Source organism: Apodemus sylvaticus, chromosome 1 (assembly GCF_947179515.1).
Source record: "Apodemus sylvaticus chromosome 1, mApoSyl1.1, whole genome shotgun sequence".
Classification (NCBI taxonomy): Eukaryota; Metazoa; Chordata; class Mammalia; order Rodentia; family Muridae; genus Apodemus; species Apodemus sylvaticus.
In genome coordinates this window covers 2,972,681-2,997,736 of record NC_067472.1, presented here as the reverse complement: position 1 = coordinate 2,997,736, position 25,056 = coordinate 2,972,681, and the positions used below count along the sequence as shown (strand labels likewise).

The 25,056-nt window shown below is 46.4% G+C and overlaps 1 protein-coding gene across 1 annotated transcript in view; it reads right to left on the bottom strand.

The window, feature by feature from the left end:
- Gfra1 (GDNF family receptor alpha 1) overlaps positions 1-25,056 on the bottom strand; it is a 215,915-nt gene that overhangs the window by 7,275 nt on the left and 183,584 nt on the right. Inside the window, exons 8-9 of the mRNA XM_052182664.1 lie at positions 24,435-24,616; positions 609-662 (exon numbers count right to left, since the gene is read on the bottom strand). Of these exons, the coding sequence (XP_052038624.1) occupies positions 609-662; positions 24,435-24,616 (236 nt within the window). The remainder of the gene's footprint in view (positions 1-608; positions 663-24,434; positions 24,617-25,056) is intronic.

The window sequence follows — 25,056 nt, the reverse complement described above, 5'->3', positions numbered from 1 at the left end:
AGTTAACCACCGAGATTGAACTGGTTACATTTTAATTTTATGAGATGGGACCATGAACTTTGGGTAAGATGTGGATCCTTTGGATTACCTGCTGGCCAATGCTTGCTGCTTGATCCTTCATACATTCTTTCTGATGGGAGATGTTTAAACCCAGGTCACACTGCCTTTATGTCTTTTTCTAGACCCCTTACATCTATGACCTCCTGACTTCCTTCTGACTCTTCCCCAGTAGGCAAGGAAGTCTGGGGAAGTGTAGTCCATTGAAAGATGGATGGATCAGAATGAATGTCAAGGACAGACAGTTGCCAGAGCCTTTTTCTGAATCCCTAACCAACCCATAAGAGGTTTCATAGAATCTCAGAGTCTCCTAGCATAGAACAATGGGCTTAGAGCTGAGGCTGACTTTCTGGTAAAGATCACAGCTGTACAAAGTTCTAACTTTGCAGTGAATCTTAATTCTGCACTTTCCTCCAAAGGCAGGTCAATACGGAGGCTGATGAGAACTTTTCTGGGTCCAAGACTTTATTGTTCTTCAAATATTACATATTATATACCCATTTCCAAAGTCTATGTCCCTATAAAGAAACACAAAAGGAAAGGCCACTTACATCAGAAAGACAGAGATGTGTGCTGCCCGACACATTGGATTTCAGCTTCTGTGCCTGAAGAGAGACAAAGGAGGGAAAAAAAAAGCACTCAGATATAATAGGGAAGAGTAATTAATTATGATCCGTTAATCAACAGTCTAGGGCAGGGCCAGATGATAAATATAGGCGCCACAACTGTGAGCCCCATCCGTAATTTACAACGTTCAAGTGGCTGCCTAATAAAGAGGTAGCAGGTAAGGTTAATTTTAATTATATATTTTATTTAACCAACTGTATTACCATTTGGACATGGAATCAATATAAGAAATTAATGAGATATTTGGCATTCTTTCTTCCCTGGTCTTCAAAATACACTCCCTGACCCTGCAGGTCTGTTCAGGGATGCCCTAATTCAGAGCTCAGCAGCTACCTGTCACTGGTAGCTGTCTCAGGGATGGCACAGGCAGGGCTGAGACACTGAAGAAAGAGCTTTGAAGTGGTGACTCATTTATCTTCCTGGGTGTTAATTTGGAGAAAGTGCTACTTAAAAACATCACGACACGCACGCCTACGTATTAGTAATCTAGAGACCCCTGGAAACCCTTTCCTTTGCTGATTCTGTCAACTCCCTGCCCCAGTCAGCAAACAGCAAGGAGCTCTTAATGTTTCCTAAGGATGGGCAGGCGAGGGGGCAGGGAAACTGAAAGAATTCGGTCCCTGGGCTCATGGGCCTTCTTGATGCCTGGCAAACAATTCCATGTCTGGAGTCAGAGCACACTGAGAGCTCTCAGATGGATACCCTCCAGGAAGCATAGCCCTACAGACCCTGTGGTGGTTTGAGTAAGAATGGCCCCCATGGTCTCCTGTCTTTTGAATGTTTGGTTCCTAGATGGTGAACTATTTAGGAAGGGATTAGGTGGTGTGGCCTTGTTGGAGGAGGTGTGTCAGTGGAGGTGGGCTTTGAGGTTTCAAAAGTCCACACCAGAACTCTCTGACTCTCTGTCTCTCTCTGTCTCTGCCTCTGCAGATCAGGATGTGAAGTTTTCAGCTTCTGCTCCAGGCCATACCTGCCTGCTTTGGTCATGTTGGCTCTTCAGAGCAATAGAACAGAAACTAAGAGACCCCCAAATTCAAAAACTGACTCTAAGACAGTTGCAAGAAGAGCAGTGAAGGCCTAAAGCTCTTTTCTTCTTAGTTGGACCAACTCCGCCATTGGGTTTCTGCCTCAGGATTCAGTGGAAGGAGCATTTCCATTACTCAGACAATTGCAATAAATAGATCTTAAAAGCTGCCCAGTCAGTGCAACACTCATTTTTACAAACATGGTACAATTTAAGCCCAGAGAAGTGGCTGATGTGCTTATAAGCCAGGATGTAACCAAGGCTCTGCCGCAGTTCTATGAAAATACACTCTTTCCTGGATCACAGTCTTTCTTCAGTCTCTGCCCTTCCCAAAATCCACACGAGGAATGCTTCCCGTGACGCCCACCCTCAACCCTAACAACAGCAGCCTTTGACCCCAACGGGGAGCTTGTTTGTCAGGAAGGCAAGCCCTGGTAAACAGTCATCACCTTTGAGTTGAGGGGGTACCTGAACGACCAGCTCTGAGGGCATGACATTAGCAGGCTGCCTGTACACTACGAGCCACCGTGACTCACGGGAGACACACAAGGCTAAAACGACAGCCGGCTCACCCGAGGAGTAATTTGTTGACCATAATGCTACTGGGAAGGCATCATAATCTTTACCTACATTTGCATATGCCGGCAGTGAATATGAAGTAGAAACCTTTAAACAGGCTTCAAGAACAAGACACTGTGAAGCATCCCCGGGCTGTTCAAAGGTCACTAAATGTTATGTATAAGAAGATCAGAGGGGAAATTGGGAGCGGAATTACACTCACTCAAAAGCCTACTTTTAATCTATAATAATGGGAAGCCTGATCCGCTGCTCTGGTACCTATGGAGAATAATGTGTAGAATACCACGTTTTATTCCTAGTTGCGTCTGGAATTGTGCCCAGACATCCAAATGTCTCTGAAACCTTCCACTCTGCCTTTGCTTCAGTAGACCATAAGATACAATGACAAAATCCCCACTGAGGAAATAATCAGTGTAACTAATCTACTCACCGACTGGTCTGGGGATTCAGAAGGACCTCTGGGCCAGGCCTTAAGCTTTTTCTATAGTGTGGTTATAGCAAGCCAGCATCTGAGGGGACTGCTGCAGCCCCCAAGAGTTCACCGCTGGGTGCCATCTTCTCCCTGTGTCACCTGACAAGCACCAGAGATCCCTGGATTTTCTCAGTGTACTTGTAATCTATGGTTCTGTCACTGTATCCCTGTCACCATGGAACCTGGGGCAGCCTGAGGAAACGGGTTAAATAATTATGATGGGACATCCAGTGGCTAACCAGAAAGGGCTGCTGTCTTCCCAGGTGTTCTCGTGGGTTTCCATGCGCACGGGGAGACTTCTATTCCCCATCACTGAGAACCACACTAAATAAGATGCTTCTAAACTCTTCAACAGGTCAGCACGCCCACACCTAAACTGACAGCTCATGACTTTACTCAGAGAATGGAGGCAGTGATGATTTATTGACTCTGGAATATACACTCAGAGCATCCTCGAGGTCGTACTACATAGGGGCTCCTGTTCCCCAAACAGCATCCCATGTACCTCTCTAACAGTTAGCCTGTAGCCTGGAGGACCATCCTGGCGGGAATACCCACACAAAATGCTGAATCCCAGCTAGAATATGCTGCCCAACTTATAGAGGCTTCCCAGCGCCCACACTAAGAGGCTTGGCTTTCCACAGGCCAAGGCAGGTCTAAAAACCTGCTTTCACAAAACAGGTAGCAAGCTTCCTGTAGAGAGAACTCATACTGAGGGTGTTACCAGGAGTGTGAGCAGCATAGGCACAGAAGTCTTGCTGGGTCTACCCAATCACAGCAGGGGACACCGTAAGTAAGGTGTGTGGCCTTGATGAGAAGGTGAAGGCAGAAAGTGGTTGTTGAGCAATAAAATCAAGGATTGCACACAGATGTGAGATGTTTTAAATCCCTCACTGATAAGATACAGGCCAAAGGGTCCATGAAGATCCTGGAATCAGCTACAGACCAAGTGTTGTCTAGTACCCATGCCACATGTGTCCGGCAGGCAGAGGGGTAGAACGAGGCTCACAGGTATGAACAGTGACTGGCTGCAAGCTTAGGAATCTTGTATTCAGCATGAGCCCCAATGATCTCTGAGGATCAGGAACCTACTACTACAGACCCAGAGCCTCCTTAAGAAAATATGGGCCTTAAAACCCATTCTATAAGCCCCAGAAACCTGTTATTTCTACATTTGGATGATTTTTTCACCCTGAATGTTTTAAAAAGACATCATTAAGCAATCAGTCTTGCTAGTCAGTTGTGATAAATTCAAATGTAAAATGGCAGTGCATTCCCCCGTTTCAACAACTGTTGAGTGATTGCCGAGTACTTACACAAACACACACATGCACACGCGCACGTGCACACGTACACATACAGACACCTCCACACTCACATATACACACATGCACACCACACATAAGATACCACACACATACACACACACACACACACACACACATACACACACACACACACACACACACGAATACACACACACCTCACATGCACTCCTCACACACACATACACATACACACTCACATACACATATGCACACCACACAGAGACACATACACACACATCCAACACTTACACACACTACACAAACATGCACACACCACACACACAGGCACACATACCAAACACCACACACACACACACACACACACACACACGCAGATACACACATACCTCAGATACACAGACACTCCTCACACACACTCACCTATACACACACACCACACAGAGACACACACACATCCAACATTCACACAGACTCACACACACAAACATGCACATACCACACACACCAAACACCACACACACCAAATACACATACACAAATACACATACACTGACATTCCCACACACACACTCACATATACACATGCACACAGAGACACACACACACATCCAACACTCAGATTCACATACACACACCACACACACACTCACACACACACGCACACACACACACACACACAGCTCCTCAGACTTGACAGAGAATAAACTAAGTTCAAAAGTTTAAAAGCAGCTGCCATTGACAAAGTGTAAACTGGCAAAGCCAAGGACCATAAAGATAAAGCTAGCATGGGGTGTGAGGGTCTGCTGTGGTCCCCTGCTACCTGATAACCATGGGACACAGTCACCTGATTCAGGGTTCAGGCACCAACATGGTCACTGACCAAGCACTCACTGGCTTTAAAATAGGATGTGTCTCTAACGACAGGAAGAAAATGAAAGTCTATTCTGTTTTTGTAACAGTTAATTTGAACCATTATTACAGTAGGCTGAAAAATGAATTACTTAATGTCCTTTATGAAAATATATTTCCTATCAGTTAATTCCTGGTCCTGTGGTTTGGGCGAAGACTTCTGACTCTGCTTTGTGTGAAATGTCACCGTCAAGATGCCTTACCTTGCGGCTTGCGGCTTCCATCGCAAGGGTTAAGAAAGGTAAGTGGATGCTGGGAAAGCCACATTCTAGAAAACCACAGCCCAGAAACTTGCCCTTTAGAGTCTCCATAAGCTCTGTCCCTCCAGCAGCTGTTACAAAATTGTCCCTGGTGGTAACCAACAAGTCCAGGCGTGTCACATAATAGGATTTCCAGGGCTCTGTAATTGGGAGGCCAGACCTCACTAGACCCTGGCACCAGAGGGTTAATAAATGCATTAGCCGCTGTTAACCTCTGGTACCTGGAGTCAGAGTGGCCTCTCTGCCTTTTACCTCCACCATCAGCATTTGCAAAGTCAGTGTCAGTGCCAATAGCACCTTAATGCAGAGCACACCAGCACACATGCAATTTATAGCTGGCAGCGGAGTCCCCACCTACTTCTGCCCACAGCAGGCTCTGCAGGACTGTGGGGACAGCTCAGGTTTGTGAGCAGCATGCCAGGCCTGTTTATGGAATTGGAGACTTTAAAGTACACCCATGCAGAGCCTGGCCTTTGCTGCCCCAGGTCTCCATCTCTGTGCAGAAGCCAGTGTTTAATCTCGGGTTTTTAGGCAGCTGTCAGCCAGCAGGGCATGGAACATTTCTCTGTTCTCCTCCATGCAGGAGAAAAGCCTTCAGTCCGTTCTCTGCTCTGACTCCAGGAAATAAAACCAGAAGAAGCTCCCAATCCAATAGCAGCAGACTGTCCAGGCTACAGCCAAACAGTCATAATTAATGTGCTCTGCTTCCTTTCTCCCTGCTTTGCTGATTAGAGAGATTTGCTATATTAGGGACCTGTTTGCTTAATGACAGAATACAAGCAATAAACAGAGAAGCACACAGGCTGTAAAACACAATCAACTCTGCTCTCGATAAGTACCTGGCTGTATCTATTACATTTGTCAATACCAGCTCATTAGCCTAGGAGCCTCTTCTGTGGCACCAATGGGACTCTGGTTGGGGGAAGCCATTACAAGAGGTCTTTCTGAAGTAGTGGAGACTTGACAGTCCAAGTTTAAATATGCATGTTTGACTTTCTCCCGCGAAGCCAAATGGACAGAGAAGGGTGTCTAATCCCAAGAGAAACTGAGCAGGCTAACTTGCTACACAGGCCCCATTTCTCAAATGGTACTTGAATCGCAGACTTACCCGCCGATGTGCACTTATGGTTAGTATTTGTTACATAACCATACTGTGTACTTGGTCTGCATCTGCCCAAATTAACTTCTGTATGTAAAAAGAAAACCGAGGAAAGCAGCAGCCTGGGGGAGAGTCCCGGCTAGGTTGTGAGCTACAGGGCTCTCACGCCTTTTCCACTCTGCAGCTCTTTGACTCTGCAGTTTTTGGATCTTTGCTTCTGACTTTTGAGAGAACAGGAGAATCTGATGCCAGACTAAGTCACAATCTGGTCACAAGCAGTTGGGCAGCCTTTCTGACATCTCTCTCACTGACTATTTTAAAACTCACCTTCCCTGCACGCTTGGTAACAACTGCATGCAGCCACTGGCCTGAATAATTTGCAGTAATGTCGGCTTTGCAAAACAAGTGAACATATAAATAAGGCCTGCTCAGAGCCTCTGGGGCTGGCTGTTTGTCTTTTGGAGCCCGTGCTTAGCAGAGAAGGGACCCATTTCCTTCCAGCTCAGTTCTGTCAGGAAGAAGGAAGGGGCTGAGAAGTGAGGCCGGTGGACTGGGAGCCTCCTATTAAAGGGTTAACTGTGGTCATGTTTATCATTCTGCGATGGAGACTACACAGTTCCATAGTAGCCCTCTTGTCCTGAAACACATTTCAGTGTTGCCTGAGGCTTAGCCAAAGGCGCTCATCTTGAGAAGCACTTAGAAGGCCTGGGGAATGGTTCTCACTCAGTACTGGTTCCCAAAGACCTAGCACAGGCTTCTGGAGACCCAGGGCAGCAGCCTGGGCAAGCCAAGTCTGGTCATATGGCTGGGTGAGGAACGCCAATAGACTTCCTTACCTGGAGCAGGCCTGACTCAGACACAGTATCTATACTGTGTTTAGACGAGGCTTCCAATAACAAGTCCCGGTGAACTAAAAGGAAGTTGGACTTGTACAGCGTACCACAGCCTTAAAGCTGACATGGAAACAAGGTCTGAAGTCTGGAGGGTCTTAGGTTCTGATGCCAGCCTAAGTTCAGAATTCACCTGTGCTCCTGCTACAGCTAAAGCACAGACTCTCAGAGAAGAGAAAGCAGAAGTTCATCCATGACCCGTGTATCCAACTCTGTTAAAACCTGCGTGCTGGGGGCTGGAGGGTTGTCTCAGCAGTTAAGAGAATGTACCATTCTCACTGAGGGCCCGAGTTGTGTTTCCAGGACCCACACACGATGGCCTGAAACTCAACCTTGGAAAATCCACCACCCTTGGTCTGGGCCTCAGCAGGATCCTGTACTAAACAAGGGCACTTTCCTTTTCTTTTATAAGACAAGTCCACTGAACAGAATTCTCTGGCTTCTGTTTAACACAAGCCATATTAATGAACCAGGAATGACAAGCCCCATGGTTTAATTTTCTTTTTCCATTTTATTCATTTATTCTTAAGGGCCAGGGTCCCATGTAGCCCAAGGTAGCTTCTCTCTCTCTCTCGTATGCAAACTCTGAGGCTAATTTAGCTTCCATGAACATTATATGAAAGAGAAGTGCTTCATGCTCATCCTTAAGATTTTAAAAATGGATGGCATGAAAGAGACACGAGACAGACATATATCCAGGAAGACATGTCAACACTCCCCATTAGCTGAGCCATCCTTCGGGCCTCTCCATCAGTCTCCTCACATGAAAGGATGCTCAAAGCCCATGGTTGTAATTCAACGCTAATAGCACGATGGCGAAAAGCAGCACGTAGAGCGTGGCCTGAGGCACCACAGAATGCCTTAGCTGGGCTTTCTTCTTGGTTTAAAGTTCCACACGCTCATCTTATGTCTCTTTTGCTGTTCCCCATGTTGGGGCAACCATGGGTTGCAAAATAGACCACAGAACTGTATGTTTTCATTCATGGTTAGCTCACTTGATTAGTAAAATATTCAGACAAAAAGCAATTATGAGCTGCGGTTTAGGTAATTATGCCCAATTAACAATGAGGCTAAACAATGTGTGAAAGATGTTTTGGTGCAAGGGGGGAAGGGGTGTCTGCCAGGGGAGGGAAGCTGTTCAGTGCAAACATTCACAACAATGGTATGCAAATCCATAAGAGCAATGGAAAGATTCATAGCTATCCTCGATTGGAAGTGCATGCAGCCCGTCTCACCAAACACACATCCTCATGAACCACAGGACATTTATTAAGCCTCTCACTCTCTGGTGCATTTATGTGCAGCTGAGTGCAAGCCCATAATGGTCTTATGACGTATGGTGCTGAACAGGGTTTTATATAAAAAAATTAATTAAAAAATATCTAAGGTCTCAAGACCAAGGAGGCAGACACTTCACTCACCCTCTGTTTAGAAGATGCATGCTTAATGTTGCAAAATTAATGATAGACAAATAAGATAAATCCGATTTTAATTTTTTAAAATTATTGTACTTCAGCAGAGAAAAATATTCCAGCAAATACAGGAAAACAAAGTAGCCTAAAATGATGATGGCTGTGATTATTCCTATTGCTAAAAACCTCCACCGAGAGTCTACCTGCAATTATCTATTGTGGGCAGGTACCTCTGTTTTGTATGAGTTGGGACAGAGGGGTTCAGAGAGGTTGTTTCTACAGCCTGGACTGGCCATGTAGAAATCTGAACACACTTTCTCGGACCTCAACACCCTTGAATATTGGCTCCAGGTCAGATCCCTGTCTGTTGGTTCAAACAATCCTTACCTTAGAAGTAGATCTTTCTTTCCTGCTGACAGTTCAAGACAATGACTACAGGTGCAATAATGTCCCACAGTCAACAGGGACAGAGTTAACCCATGCAGGGACAGAGCATAAAGGGGGGACCTCCCAATCCTGAATCCATATACCAGGAACAGTGCTTACAAACATGGCCACTTGGAGAATCCAAAGGTCAGGAGAGACTGCGTGGCTTTTGCTCTCTTAAGGGCCTATGGAATAACTGCTTTGCATCAAATCTGAGGTCTCTGGTATTGAGGCTGACAGAAGGACATCCATTTTGGGGGGAAACTCCCTCAATATCTGTCAGCACCCAATTTCCAATTTTCCCTCTAGATAGTGTCCTCCCATAAAATGGCTCCTCTAGGGCCTGAAATAGAAAGGTGATGGAGAGGGAACACAGAGGTTCAGAGCAGATGTCTCCATATCAAGTCCCATGGTTCCAGCTCTGTGCAGCCTATTATTCAGGGAGGCGCGGTTAGAAGTCCAAAGGATAAAAGGTCAGTAGGGAATTCAAGAAATTGGATTTATTTATAGTATGTGACCTAAGTGTGCTCAGAGGTATTCTCGTAGGTTACTCGGAACAAGAGAGCATATTTATAGTCACGATAAGGCAGACGTCCTACTGCTTTTTATTAAGCATGGTTATTACATGGCAATTGGGTTAAGCAATTGTCCAAGGCTGAATTACTGTCCTTCTGATGGGCTTGGCCACACTGCCCTGTGGACCACAGGCCCAGGTAATCTATGGCTCTTTCCTGGATGTAGTAATGTGGGGGCTAGTCTTCAGATCCCATCTCGGTTTTTGAGATGAGTGGTTTTAAACAATGCTAAGGAGAAGATACAGTAAGCGTGAACATAAGTGGCTCAACCTGAGCCCACGTCTTCAGCAAGCAGACCTGCTTCTAAAGTTCAACTTCACTTTCCAGATGAATCTTGGTGTCCCATCGGCATGGGCTCCTCCTAGCTCATGGTCAAAAATGGGCCGTTCAGGTAGAGAAAACAGCCACAGAAAACCCTCACTGGAGCTGGGAGATTCGGATCTGTTTAATTATCCCAACCCTCCTAGGCAGTGAGGCTCTCCATGCCCACAGGAGAGATGACAAATCTGATGATCAATGAGATCTTCATCTTGGTCTGTGGGACGCTCTGATTTCACTTGAGAGCCCCCTTCAGCATCATCTTCCCAAGGATGACTCCAACACACAACCACCTCTTTACAAAATACAAAAGCACCATGGAGAGCAAACCTCTCCCTATTGTTTGCATGATCCTTTGCCAGGCCTCAGCACATTCACTGCTGGTATTTTGTTGCTTAAGAGAAATTAGCTTGAAATGTATTACAGAGGAGCTGGAGAGATGGCTCAGCAGTTAAGAGCACTGACTGATCTTCCAAAGGTCCTGAGTTCAACTACCAGCAACCACATGGTAGCTCACATCTATCTGTAATGAGATCTGATACTGTTGTCTTCTGGTGTGTCTTAAGACAACAACAGTGTACTCATATACATAAAATAAATATTTTTTTAAAAAATGTTACAGAGACAGGAGAGATTGTTCAGTGTTTACAAGAATACTTACTACTCTTCCAGAGGATCTGAACTGGATTCTAAAGCCTGCATGAAGGCTCATAACTATCTATAAACTCCAGAACCAGGATATCAAACCCCCACAGGCACAGCAAGCACATGGTGCACAGGCATACATGCAGGCAAAACACCCAAGGTGCAGTTTGGTCTTCAGGAAAATGAATGGAAGTGTTGCCCCAAGTCTCCACAGGCCACAGGACCAGAAAGCACAGCCATCTAACCCCATTATAAACCCAAACAGTAATGATCCACTACTCTAGATCCCTTCTGGTAAGTACCATTTCTATGAAACACTGACAGAGATCTGAAGCAGAAGCAGTCAGCCACACAGTACTCAAGGGCCTTGATACTGAACTTCTTTCTGCAGGGTGTGTGCCACAAGACCCTGCTTGTGGACCTGGCTTAGAGGTGCACACTATATTAATGCTGTTGTTCAATGCCCTACCCATGCCATACTCTAAAAATATAGCAGCATACACTACAGTTTCAGTGACAAAATGAGATAGAGCCTTGCCCTCAATGCTATAGAGCTAGCATTTGTATAACTCATAATGATAACATATAATTAAATTATTATAATGTAAGGCTCCCACATTTGCCACTCACTTTACAGAACAGTGAAGAACAAGCTATTTGTGAGTGTTAATAAGAGACTCTGCGATCAAGGAGAAGTCTGTGAAAAGGGAAATACTTCTAAAGAGAAGCAATTTATTACCTGCTCAGCTGAGGCTCTCTGGCCTGGCTGCTTCTCCTCCCCCTGTGCTCACTCAACAAATAGGTTTATTCTATTTTCAGGGGATTAGGGATAAAAGAGGGGACAGAAAGAGAAACTGTAACCCAGAGTTACTGCACTATGTGTGCGTAATTGGGAAGGCATCTAGGTGAGAAAAATAGGTTTCTGTTGAAAGGGGAACGGGACATCTGGGTTCATTAAAGGTGTGCAGTAGATTCTGATAAAAGCTATTTTTCTAAGTCATTAAATTGGTTTTAAGGAACTTTACATCCTCCTTCATTTGAACAATTATTAAACTATAAAATAGAATCGCACAACTGCAAAAACTGTAATCTGAAATTTTACAGCCAGCTATAAAATGCCGTATTATTAACTATACTGAAGACGCTAAAGCCCATTACAACTTTTTAAATGAATTACAAAAACCCTTTACTGCTGACGAAATAATCTTAAATTACAACATTATGTATTCTAACAATATGCTGAACCTAAGCTTGCTATAATACAAACATGCCAATCACAAAGAAATCGTTACCTGAATTAAGTCTTTACAAACCCACAATCTGATAACAGCTGCTGCCTGGAGGCAGCCCAGCACCTGATCTGCAAGCTGCGGTAGCTGGTCTTCTACACAGGTACAGCTTCCAACGTCCTTTCCAGGAACCAGAGCCTCAGAGGGTAAAGGCTCCACAAGTGACACTTACTAGGACCACAGGGACTCAGGCAAGGACTGTGAAGTCCTTACTATTGTCCCATAACGGAGTTCCATCCCTCCTTCCTTCTTTCCTCTCCCTCCCCTGCCTCCTTCCTTCCTTTGATTCCAATTGCTCAGTTACTGGGACTGTTGCACGAGCACCATTGAACATGCAGAGGGTATGTACACTTCCCTACCAGGAAGCCTGGCCTCAAGAGTCAGTTCCCGTTAAGGGAGTTTGTTACAGCCTGCTTGTTCCCTCGGCCATTTGGGTTGACACACACAAATCAAACACCATTTAGGGTCTCTGGATTGTTCAGCAGCCTTCATGGAGTACTACCTGATTTTTGAGTTCTGAATTCAAGCACTCTCTTGGTTCAAGGACTCTGAAAACACTCTATAAAGCAGTTATGTCAGAAAGCATTTTTAGGATAGCCTCTTTCCTCCTAGGGCTAAGTGGGTGGATTCTGGGGCTCAGCTTCCTCTGAGCTCTTCTGTTGGCACCTGGAAAGAGGAAGATCAAGCACAACCATCCTGGCAGCCTCTTTGCCGTGAGGACCTGGGCCCAGTGTGTAGGCCCTGGAACCACTTGTCAACCTGGTCCACAGTGATGGTGCAAGTCCTCTTGGGAGTCAAGAAATCAAGACACTGCCAAACTCCTTTCCTCCTCACACTGTCTCAGCAGCACCAGGGTTACAACGTGAGAACTGGAGGGGAGACCTCCAATCCCTATCACTGCCAGAACCCCAAATTTGGAAATTATGATTTTCCCAAAACAGCACTTTCCCACAAGTAGGCCCTGCCATTGGCACCACAGGTGATACCAACCTTAGACTTGAGCGCTTTTCTTACCATTCAGCGATGTGCAGGGGTCCACGGTACTCTGGAACCTCACTATACTTTCGTCCAAGACCATAGGCCAGGCATCTGTGACCCTAGAATCATGTCATAGCTTCCCCATCAGGGGACTGAACTCACTCTGGGCACATGAGCATCATGTGTGGGAAATGTTGGGTATACCCAAGACTTTAAAGAATAAATAAATAAACGGGACAAAAATAACATTGAGCTGTAGAGGGCAGGCTACACTGAGCTGTAGAGGGCAGGATACCTTCTACAGAAATGGCAGAACACCTTCAAAGATGGAAACCTAGTATAAAGGTTAATATTGTTAACTTCGCAGATTTACATAGGGGACAGACCTCTGGGTATACATGTGAGGGCTCATCTGTATTGGGTAAGCTCCCTGGCGTGTCTGTGAAGGGTCATCTAGATTAGGTCAACTGAGATAGAAAGAGCCGCTTTAATTGTGGGCAACACCATCCTGTGGGCTGGGATTGGCTCCGTAGAGAGTAAGGCAAGTGCTAACATTCATCCTGGGTGCTGTGCGACCAGCTCTTGGGTTCCTGCTGCCATCCTCCCTCTACAGGAGGGACTGTATCCCCTCCACCTGTAAACAAACCCTCCCTCCTGAACTAGCTCCTCCTCTGGTGTTTTAGTCATAGCAAAGAGGAATGTAAGACACCAATGTCACCAATACTGCACATCCCAATGCTACTACCTTAAAGACAAAGCCTTAGTGTCCAGGAATCAAGAACTTTAAGAAGGACTCAACACAGGGAGCTCTGTCACAGTGTATTAGTTAGGGTTTTACAGCTGTGAGCAGACACCATGACCAAGGCAACTCATAAGGACATTATTTAATTGGGGCTGGCTTACAGGTTCAGAGGTTCAGTCCAGTATCATCAAGGCAGGAGCATGGCAGCATCCAGGCAGGCATGGTGCAGGAGGAGCTGAGAGTTCTACATCTTCATCTGAAGGCTGCTAGCAGAATACTGGCTTCCAGGCAGCTAGGATGAGGGTCTTAAAGCCTACACCCACAGTGACACACCTACTCCAACAGGGCCACACCTTCTAATAGTGCCAGGCCCTTGGCCTAGCATATACAATAACCCCAACTCTTCTGAAACTCTCATTCTCCAGTCCATTCTACTTAGATCTGGGAGCACTCCAATCATCCACTGTGCCTTATGTCAAAAGTCTCCTCTGAGATGTCCTCTGCAGGGTACGTGCCGTGTTTTGCAGGGTCATAAACATCACTTAGAAGAAAGTACAGTGAGATCCGAGAGGCCATGGACTCCTGCATATCCCTGAATGGTAAAAAAGCGTTCAGCCCTAAGGTTGGTGTCACCTGCGGTGCCAATGGCACATCCTACTTGGGCACAAGTGCTGTTTTAGGAAAATCATAATTTACAAATGTGGGGTTTTGGCACTGATAGGGATTGAAGGTCTCTCCTCCAGTTCTCACATTGTAACCCTAGTGCTGCTGAGACAGCTCGAGGAGGAAAGGAGTTTGGCAAGTGACCCCACTGATAAATTCTGAGGCATGAATCCAAGGTGGCACGTATGCCTTTCTCATGAAGACACAGCACAAAGGCAGCCATCTCAGAAGGAAGTCTTCACCAGGAACTCCATCGCCTCTGCCTGACCTGATGTCTGTTGCTTATGTCCCATTGGCAGCATTTTGTACACTATCTCACACAGACTAGAGTCAGCAGCAGCTGCAGCCCCCAGGTTCATTATTGCCTACACCATAAAGGGGATCCCTACCACACAGGCTAGGGGTTGAGATGGGGTAAGGGGATTTTTAGGCAGTCTTCTTGTTGGTTAGTGATTCTGAGCAAAAGTTAGTTTTATCCTGCAAGGGGATAGATATTTGGGAAGCCTGAGGGAAACTTTAGGTTGTCATAATGCTTTTGAAATGATACTAAATATCATACAATGCCAGGACATCCCTACAAATTATTCAGACCAAAATACCAAGAGTACCTGACCCAGGAGAAGTGACTAGCTCACAGCCATGAGGTCCTTAAATAATTTTGAATACAATTCTTCACACTGACCTAGGGATGTGCAGCTCATGTCCAGCAAAGAATTCCAGAAGAAATGCTAATGTCCTATGAAGTACAGAACTCGAAGCTATGACATTGCCTCATCTTTTTCTGTCAATTATTGAGTTTATCCATACAAAGCTGCACAGGCCACCAAGATCAGAACACCCCCCAGGAATCAGCAATGCTTGACCCTCAGGGGCAGTTCATTTTAGTAAGGGTGGCATGAAGGCAGTCAAGGATTTCTGGGTTGACAGTGTTACACATTGACAAGTGTTGACAGTTCCCTGAAACTACTTACAACCAATGGGAACTCTCACAGTTCAAACTCTGAGGTAATCACAGTTCTGAGTAAGCCATACAAACAGAATACAGCATATTCTATTAAAAAATACTATAGGAGGATCTCCCACCATCTTGCCCACCTCACAAATAAAGAAACTGAGGCAGAGAGGATAAGAAACCAGCCCTGTTTTTCATGGCTAGAAGACACTGAAGAGAGCCCAGGCTCATTTTCAACTCCAGTTCTCTATACGAAGTTTGGCAAGTCTGTAGCTCCACATTTTTGCCTAAGCAAGGATTTTATTGGAGCTGTTCCTCTAGATCCTTCTGAGTTTTTGACTGTGCTTTTACTCAACGGCCCCATGGACCATACCTGAGCTTGTGGTGATGAGATCCTTCAAGATGAATGCTGGTCACCAGAGAAGCCAACCTTGGGTTCTGGGGGGTGGAGCTTTGAGCCAAGGGAGGTCAAACTGTCAGGACTTCCAGTGAATTATCTGGAGAGAATTATCTGAAGACTGTGTTCAGTCACACGGAGGGTGGTGTCAATGACTCAGTTCCTATGGCTACTTAATGCAACAACAAAGGAAGCATTGGCCACTGGGCTGCATGGGGCTTCCTGACTGGTAAGTACATTCATGTGACAAAATAATAAAATGCATTTAGTCTACAGGGGAGGGAATCCATAGAAATCCCCTACAGAAGCCCTCTCTGATCTTACTCACACTTCCACATCACAATCTGTATCCTTTACAACAAAGCTATTAAGTATTGCAATCTGCTGAGTTCCACGAGTCATTCTAGTGACCAGGACTTGGAGCTTCATGCAAATGCCTGAATCTGAAACTGGCTAGTCAGACTGCATATGGAGGAGAGCCCAGAAATGCAGCTGGCATCTAACAAGAGGCCAGCCTTGATGGGGCCTCTGGTCTGCCACGAGCTCCTGGTAGTAGCGTCGAGATTGAGCTGTGTTGTGGTATACCAGTTGGCATCGGAACAGTCGCCATTACTTTTCTTTATGCTAGTTTACGAGCCATACTGACACTTCAATCTGCCAGATGTTCAACAAGAATTTAGGGACTGATTTAATCTATAGTGATGAATAATGTTAGTGGAAAGTGAAATGTTTAAAGTCCTCTGATTTAAGTGATACAGAACAGGCATGCTGAATGCATAGAAGAGGAGAGGTTAAGTTAGTGTATCCCCTCTCCCGGACATTGCTATACGTTCCTCGCTCTCATCTGAATTACTGATCTCAAGGGCTACTCACTCTGTGGCTTATTCATGGATAGTGCTGCATGCACTCTGCCTTATTAACACCAGACCGTAATAGGATATAATATCCGTGCAACTGTTCTTGGCTCTATTCTAGTTTTAATGTATTTGTATGTACATGTATGTGCATGCATGTAAGGGGCATGTGAGTGGGTCATACATGTGAGTGGAGATGAATAGTCACATGTATGTATGTTCATGTGGAGTACAGAGGTCAATCTTGTGTGCTATTCCTCAAGATACCGTCTGTTTTCTTTTTGAGACAAGATCCTCACTGGTCTGAGAGACCAAGTAGATTATGATGGATGACCAGTAGGCCCCAGAGTTTTGCCTGGTTTTGCCTTCCCCAGAGCTGGTATTACAAGCACGCACCACTACATTAAACTCTTGATTGCACATATGCTGTTAAGAGTTGTGGTGGACAACTATTTATAAACAAAGTTATAAAGATAATAAATCATAATCCCAGACTATGACCAGTGACATATAGATATGGGAATAGCTCCAGTCCTGGGCTGTGAATCTGAGAGACAGGGTTGGTTCTTAGTCACCATCTTTTCTACAAGTAAGAGCACTTGGTGCTAATGGTTATGTCAACTGTTCCCATGTCAACATTGGTTAGAAGTTCAGCGAGGGGCTTGGTGGACTCTCCTAACCATGCCAGATAGGATTTGGCTCACATAGTTCTAGAGAGTAGACTGTCAGGACAGAGCTCCCGAGATAATTATCTAGGTAGCAGGATGGAATCGGGCGCAGTTCTAATCCCTCCAGAAAGACCTGGGTCTTTCTGCTTTGCCCTGCTTTTCCTTCTTGGCCTGGAGTACAAAGAACATCCTAACCCTTAGGAGGGACTGTCTGCTGACATTTAGTTCAAAACTTAACAAAGTAAGAGATCAAACCCTGAAGAGCTTCAACATTCGTTTCCATTGTTGTCCCCTCTGGCATCTTTGGGACAGATTCTCCTCTGCAGCTTCAGTATCCCCAAGACTAAGGCACGGCATCGACCCTGACGAGAGTACAGCCACTTTCCAAGTGCCAGGGGTTTGCTTGGCCCTGTGTACACTTGGACCCTTCCTTGATCAAAAGAAACTCAAAACTTGGGTTGTGCTTGACAGCAGAAATTCAGCGAGGTTAAGGTACACATTTCATGACACAAAATAATAGAGAGGCAGGTGGCCACCATTCTTGCTCAAATATGCCCAACTCCACAGGTCCAACTCCTCCCAGCAAAATAACTCCTAGGCTGTCCAGAATGCTTAAAGGAGGGGCATGAGGAGTGCCTGGGGCCAACTCCAGGGTGAACTCAGAGGTTTGACAGTCCTGCTCCCAGACAGACCTAGGGTAGGAAAGAGCCTCCTTACTCTCTGCCCTTGGGTTGTCTTCTCACCAGGCATCTCCAACAAAACCCTACCACCCTGGCCTGTCTCGTGAGTGTCTCTTCACTGATGGAAGATTAACGGGACGCCAGAGCACCCCGTTGCTCTGCAAGCATAAATTGCAAGAAAAACATTTAGAATATTGATTAAGTGCTTCATGCTCGAAGATTTAAATTTACCTCCTGTATTTCCAGGATTAGCTGACATAATGGGGTCAGTCTGCCGGCACAAATGATTTACAGAACACCCATTGGCAGCTTTCCTTTGAACACTCGACACTTAAAAATTTGCACTTGGTCACAACCAGCAGAGCCCCGGGTATTTCACAGTTTTAGATAATCACCTTCCTGCCGGGAAGTTTCAAAATCAGCTCTGGACTGGTCCGGCCCAATCTGGAACAAATGGACTTTGTTTGGATCCCAGGAGGTACTGTGGCAGAGCAGGGACGGGGGCCTTCTAAATATAGATAATATTTAATATTCTTAAGCAAAACATGGAAGAAGTAAATTGATGGTTTTCCCTCCGTGGCTCCAAGTCATCTTACCTAGGTGACTTCCTATCAAGAGTTCAACCTAAAGTACAAGTTTGGTTCTGCCTTTGGGCTAGAAAGAGGAGAAACTAGGCTATACAAAGAGACCAGGCTATGCTGGAAGACCAGGCTATGCAGGGAGACCAGGCTATGCAAGGAGATCAGGAGGTGTAGACCTAGATTCAGATCCTATGATTTCACAGCCCCACTGAGTGTTCCTCCCTCTTCTCGGGCACAGAGGGAGATGAGTGTCCTTGCAGAGACCTGCTTAGGGCTGATGAGCTCTGACAATGACAGACAACAGAGGGGTGCACCTGTTTCGGGGTTCAGGGGCAGCAGGGGAGCTGACTCTGCACTGCTGATCTGGGCAGGAATCATCCTTACATCCTTACCCTGCGGACGGACTCACATCTGTCATAGCCCAGCAGCTGCTCTGCTGACTCTCTTCTAGAATGCTCTCTCAAGGACTCTCTTCTAGAATGCTCTCTCAAGGACCCAAACCTTGGATGAACACTTGATGGCCTTCCATGTCTCACACCCAGATGTAAAAGCTAACTTGGTGGCTTACACATTGCCATCCTGCTTGATCTGAATGGATATGTGCTCCTTGATCTGCTCTATCACTACCAGCCCAGAGCCAGGTTGGAAGGCTGCCGTGACTGGCCTCCAGTAGAGCCAGCTCGCTACATCTACCATGTCAGAGGACTCAACCAACCCTGGGAGAAAATTAAAACAAAACAGACCTTGTTTTCTGGAGAGATAGCTTCAGTGTGTAAAGCATGCCCTGTGCAAACACTGAGGGCCTGAGCCTTATCACCAGGACATGTGTGTAAGTAGCACAAACTTGTAACCCAGTGCTAGGGATGTAGAAACAGGCAAATCTCTACTGTGGTTCACCAACAACCAGCTGAACTTGCCAAACTTATCTGACATACTATCTCAGAACATGGTGGGTGGGTGGTGTCCTAAGAAATGACCTCTGGCCTACATATGCATACTTACACATGCATACTTGCACCCCTGCAACAGGCATGCATACGACTACACAGAAACAAAACCTGACTAAGACATGATTACTCATATCTGAAATCCCAGCACTTGGAAGGCTGAGGGTGGTTGATCAACCCAAACTTAAGGTCATCCTGGAGTACAGTGTGAGACTTTTACCCCCACAAAACGAAGAGGATGTGGATGTTAGTAATCCTGGGAGCCTTTCCCCTGCAGATCCCCAAAGCAACACTACTACAGTTAGACATGGATGCTAGAGGTTTCCCACAGCAAGGGGTCTTCACTGGGAGCCCCAGTGCTAAGCAGTGCAGTGGTCCCAAACAGAAGGCTTTCCAATATCTGCTTCCATCCCCACAGACGTTTACTTTAAAGAAGCGGCAAGTACTCTCTTTTGGTTTAAATACTCTGAGTGTTTCCAGCTGCCAGGCCACTCAAGTGTACAGATGATGAAGTAATGGGTAGAGTTATTAAGGTTTCCTTGCTTCTCGTGTGACCATTTCATACAAGTCAGAGAGAGACTAACAATAGCACAGCTTGCTTGCGTCATGCTTGTTACTAAAATGCATGCCAATTTATCCTAACATGGGAGCTTGGCAGGTTACCCCAACCCGGTATTTTATCACCTCAGGGGGCCAGCACTTGGACATTTCCTTGACATTGTACACTAATCAATCAACTTTTCTTTTTTTAAAAGCAGAGCTTTCCACAGCAACCACCCATGAGCCCATGATCACCAGGCCCGAAGCAACCCACTGCCCAGGAGGATCTGATGTTGCTTTATTGCTGATTACACTTCTAGGCAGACTTTTTGGAGGAAAAAAAAAAGTATATTCTTATTCCTTTCCTTCTGGGTGGGGGGGGGGAGTCTCAAATGTTAAAACAGATTCTCTAGTCCCCAAGAGTCTTCTCATGTTATTGTGTATTTAAAAATATTACAAGAGGACGCTTCTCAAGAGATGTGAACTTTAAGGCTGCCAAAGTCTCTGACTGTCTCCAGATCTGTTACCAATGGATCCCAAGTTGGTTTAAGTCAGTTCTATTCTGAGTCCTGTCACAGACAGGGACAGACATCATTCGGGGATATTTCTAGGACCCCCTGGCAAATGGCAATTCATCTACAGCCAGGCAGGCACAAAGGAAAGGCAGATGCAGAGAGAATGAGCCTCCTGGGAGCCCCGTGCTGAGCAGAGCCCTAAATCAGCCAGAGCGACCATGTTCTCAGGGTGAAGGCCCTTCACTTGTCACCGCCAACCCCCAATCTGTGGCCTCAAATTGTCTTTCAGCCATTCTTCATGTAGGTCACCCTAAAGAGGTCATCCAGCTACAAAACTCTTACTGGCAAGCTCTCCCTATCCTGTGTCCTGGACTCGAGGCCAGAAGCAGCCCTAGTAGTGCTGACTTTAGATTCGCCACATTGCTCCTGGTGTCGACCTTCAGCATGACCTATGACAGCATCCCTTTCCTCCTCCTGTCCTGTGCTTCCTCCCACTCTGTGAGACCAGCCCATCCGAGACACGGATTCAGGCTAAGTCACTGTCTCCTCAGTTTTCTCAGGTGTTAAGGGAAGGAATGCCTGCCACGTCTGCCCCACAGGGGTGCTCTGAGGAAAGGGGAAACAGATTTTTGGGATTATGGACTACACTACTCTCCACCTGTCAGCTCTGTCTTCCACCAGTGCACACCCCAGACCCCCATCTCAGAGCAAAGCCAGGGAGCACCACTCTCATCTTTGCAACAGCCCAGTCATGTGACACACATGTGACAGTCAACACAGAGAGAGCCATTTCTGCATGTAGTCCTGGAGCATCCCTTCAGCCTCTCTGACTGAGCTCTACTACCGAGAAAATGCTCCTGCTCATGGGACAAGAAGGACAAGAATCAGGACATCTGCTAAGACCACAGTGCTAACACTCTCATCTGTGTCTCGGGTGTAAAGACGGGTTCAGTGAAACCCCCGAGACATCCTTTCCCAGATGCCAGGTGCTTCCAAACTCCACTGTGTATCACAAGGAAATGTGTCCATCCTTAGTCCCAGTCAATCCGATCTCTTCAGCCCTTTCAGCGGAGTCAACAGAGGTAGTCCTGTGATGAACATCATGCTATAATTTTAGTTTTGTCCTTCTATTTACAAAGCAGAGCTCCTATGCTAACACAGGGAGCGGAAAGGCATGGTTTCTGGGGAATGGAGCTCCTGTGTGCCTCAGCGTTGCCAGGGCAACTGTGCAGCGGTACACAGAGTCCTCCTGGCAGGGAGGGATAGCTGGGCATATCTGTGTTGGAGGTGAGATGTGTATCACAAGAACCTAAGCCAGGAGCCTGGATGGGATGTGGAAAAGAACTGGAAAGCAGAGGACACATTTCGTGGCTAACAGAGGAGGAAACTGGAATGCCATAGCTTCCTGTATTCACCTGAGATGTCACCTGGTTACCTCACCTGACCTTCCAAACTGCAGGCAAGCAGCATCTGGCCCATTAGGCTTCCTTCACTGAGAAGTTTTTAAGTCAGAGGGAACGTAATAATGGCCTTAGGTGGCACGTGAGTCACGCTTTGTGTATCTAAATGTGTGCAGGACGTACAGATGCAGGTTTTGCTGAAGCACAAGCCTCCTGCTTCCTGATCAGAAAGCACTTCTGACTTCATCACCTTCCTTAGCTTATAATGGATGGCACGGTCTTACCCTCCATCTGGCTGTTGTGTTTACTGACACTGGCATCTGAGGGTAGGAGACACAGGGAGCAAAGGTTGACTGTGTCTGCAGCAGGCTGACTGTGTGTCTGCGGCAGGCTATGTGCATGTGGAGCAGGCTGACTGTGTGCATCTGCAGCAGGCTGACTGTGTGCACATGCATTAGCAAGGAGAAGCAATAAAGCCAGTGGCAAAAGAGAATGACCTTGTCACTTCTGACTTCAGGTCACCTTCACGAGGCTGGGAGACTCAACAAATCTCTTCTTTCAGACTCAGGGCCCTGCTGCAAAAGGGGGGGGGGGCAGTAGATGTCACTGCCCACTCCCCCTGTGGCCTCCCAGCTCTGATACTCTACAGATGGGGATCTGGAGAGGACAAGGGCTCAAAAGTGGTTCCGAAATCCAAAGGACACAGAGTTTGACGTTGGGCTGTGTGGTCTGACTTTCTCCCTGCTATCTAGTGTGCGTGTGTCTGAAACTGAGTGTTGGAGTGGGAATCCAGAAGGACTAGGAGACAGAGACTGAAGCTCAGATGAAGGGCACTGAGTGTAATGTGGTGTCATACAAATTAGATGGGAAAACTGATTGACATTTTGTAGGGAGGATGGCACTTGCAAATGAAGAAGGCATTCATACAAAAGTTCCTTCTAAGAGTTCTTGGGCAGACAACCCTTGCCAGTCACATGGAAAGGAGAGGCACTCTTGTGGTAAGACTGAGGTCCTGTTACAACACTTGAAAGTAACACACCAGGCTCTACCATGAGCTCTGCATAAACTAGGCATGCTGGCACATCTGCAACCCCACACTCCAGATGCAGAGCAGTGAGGACAAGAGGTTCAAGGTCAACCTTAGCTACATAGCAAGTTCAAGGTCAGTCAGGATACTCAAGACCCTGAAACAATCAGAAGAACAGCAGAGAGCCTAAACATCCCTTTCCCCGAGTGGCAGAAGGCAGAAGCTGCTGTGGGTTTCCTTCTCCCTCAACGTATGGGAACAACCATGGACAGGTGACATTCTTGGGTTCCCAGCACTGCTTCTGTGATCTACCAGCTCTTCAGACTTGGATAGAAGCATCATATTCCTGAAGCCTATATCCTCAGATATGAGAGCTAGACCACTATGTTATAGTAACTGACCTCCTCTGTGAACTATCTGGAGAGCACCCAAAGAGTCAAAGTGCATGGGAATCCCTGCAAATCTCCAAAGAACTAATGTTTTGTTGACAGTTGAATACTCCATACAATGAGAACTCAGTAAAACAAGAGAAACTGGAACACTCCCTGGGCCTGGAACATTCCTTGGGCTTGGAGCACTCCCTGGGCCTGGAGCACACCCTGGGACTGGAGCACTCCCTGAGCCTGGAGCACTCCTGGGCCTGAGGCACTTCCTGTGTCGCAGAAACTTTCTTGTTTATACTTTGCTTTTACTCAGGCATATTTGGGTGGGTCTGCCTGAAGTCTCTTGATCACTGTCACTGGACTCTGGGCACACACAAGGTTTTCCATGGCACTCTTACACTGAAAAAGCTTTTATTTTTCTTTGCTTTGCAAATAACTAGTATTTCTGAGACTCCACATAGCAGCTAGTAACAATGCCTCCTCTGATTTACCTTCAGAGGCAGTGAAACAGTCCATGGAGGTTTGAATGGCTATAATGGTAACACGCTAAAAAAGAACTCCCTCTATTTGATACGTTCTTGCTTTATCAAGAACACAGAATCGGCTACAAATATATAGTGCCAACTCAGCTCTACCATGTCTCACCAAAAACACCCCCACCAAACACAAAAAACAAAAAACTTAGCAGTCCATCTGCCCAGACCCCTCATTGCACAGACACTTGACCAAAGTCCTCAGAAAGTGGCAGTCTGTACCACGATTGTCTTCACTTGAAGACATCACATCTTCCAGATGCAAATCTGAAGAAACAGTTCCGTGGGCTCACCACACACATAAAGACCTGAGTGCATATTCCCAAAGCCCGTGTAAAGCTAGACAGAGGCATGCACTGGTAATCCTAGCACCCTTATGAGGTAGGAGGCCAAGATGTGGATGGGTCAACCTTAGATGTGACAGGTCAATCCCAAAGCTCACAACTGGGCTGGCTTACATAGAGCCAACTAGAGCCTCTGTCTCAAACACAGGAAGAAGACTGACACCAAGGTTGTGTGCTCTGACCTCCACACCACACGCATGCTATAGCCCATGGGCTCCCGCATCATACATATGAACACATGTGTACACAAAGACTTTGGGGGGGGGGAGGATTTCAAATCCGAGAGGAACCTTTTGAACAATGAGCACACTGTCCTCCCGGAAGTCAGCTCTGATAGGAAACCAAGACCCACTTCTCACCTGCAAATTTGCACAAGGTGGTAAAACGTGTGTGGGGATCTCATTCTCAGACCCTGCTGGCCCTAGAGGCTTGTTCTTGACCCGGAAGGCAGTGGTAGTGGTGGCAGTAGTGGTCTGGATTGGGGGTGCTGGCTGCCACATGGTCACATCTGAGCCATTGCCAAAGGCTTGAATTGCATTTTCTGTGGTGGAACAAAAGGAAATCCCATTTCAGAGGCAGCATAGCATAACAGGCAGGATGCACACAGCCAAAGACACACAGGAGGAGGAATTCTGGCTGTAACACTGGATGTGTCAGAACAACCCCAGTCACCAGCTCCTCACTGACCATCCATCCATCCCACCCTCCTTCCCCCATCCCCCACCCCATCCCACTCATCTCCCCACCCCTCATCCCATCCCCTCTTCCCTCATTCCCCATCTCCCCCATCCCACACCCCAATCCCACCCACCCCTACCCCACCCATCATTCCACTCACCTAGCCACCTCTCCACACGTCTACCTAATTGGTGCTAAGAACCAATCTCTTGGATCCAGTGCTCAAAAATCAATCCACTCATTAAAACCTGAGCAAGACACTTACTCTACCATGAGCACAGCAAGAACTTATTGTGAGCCCTT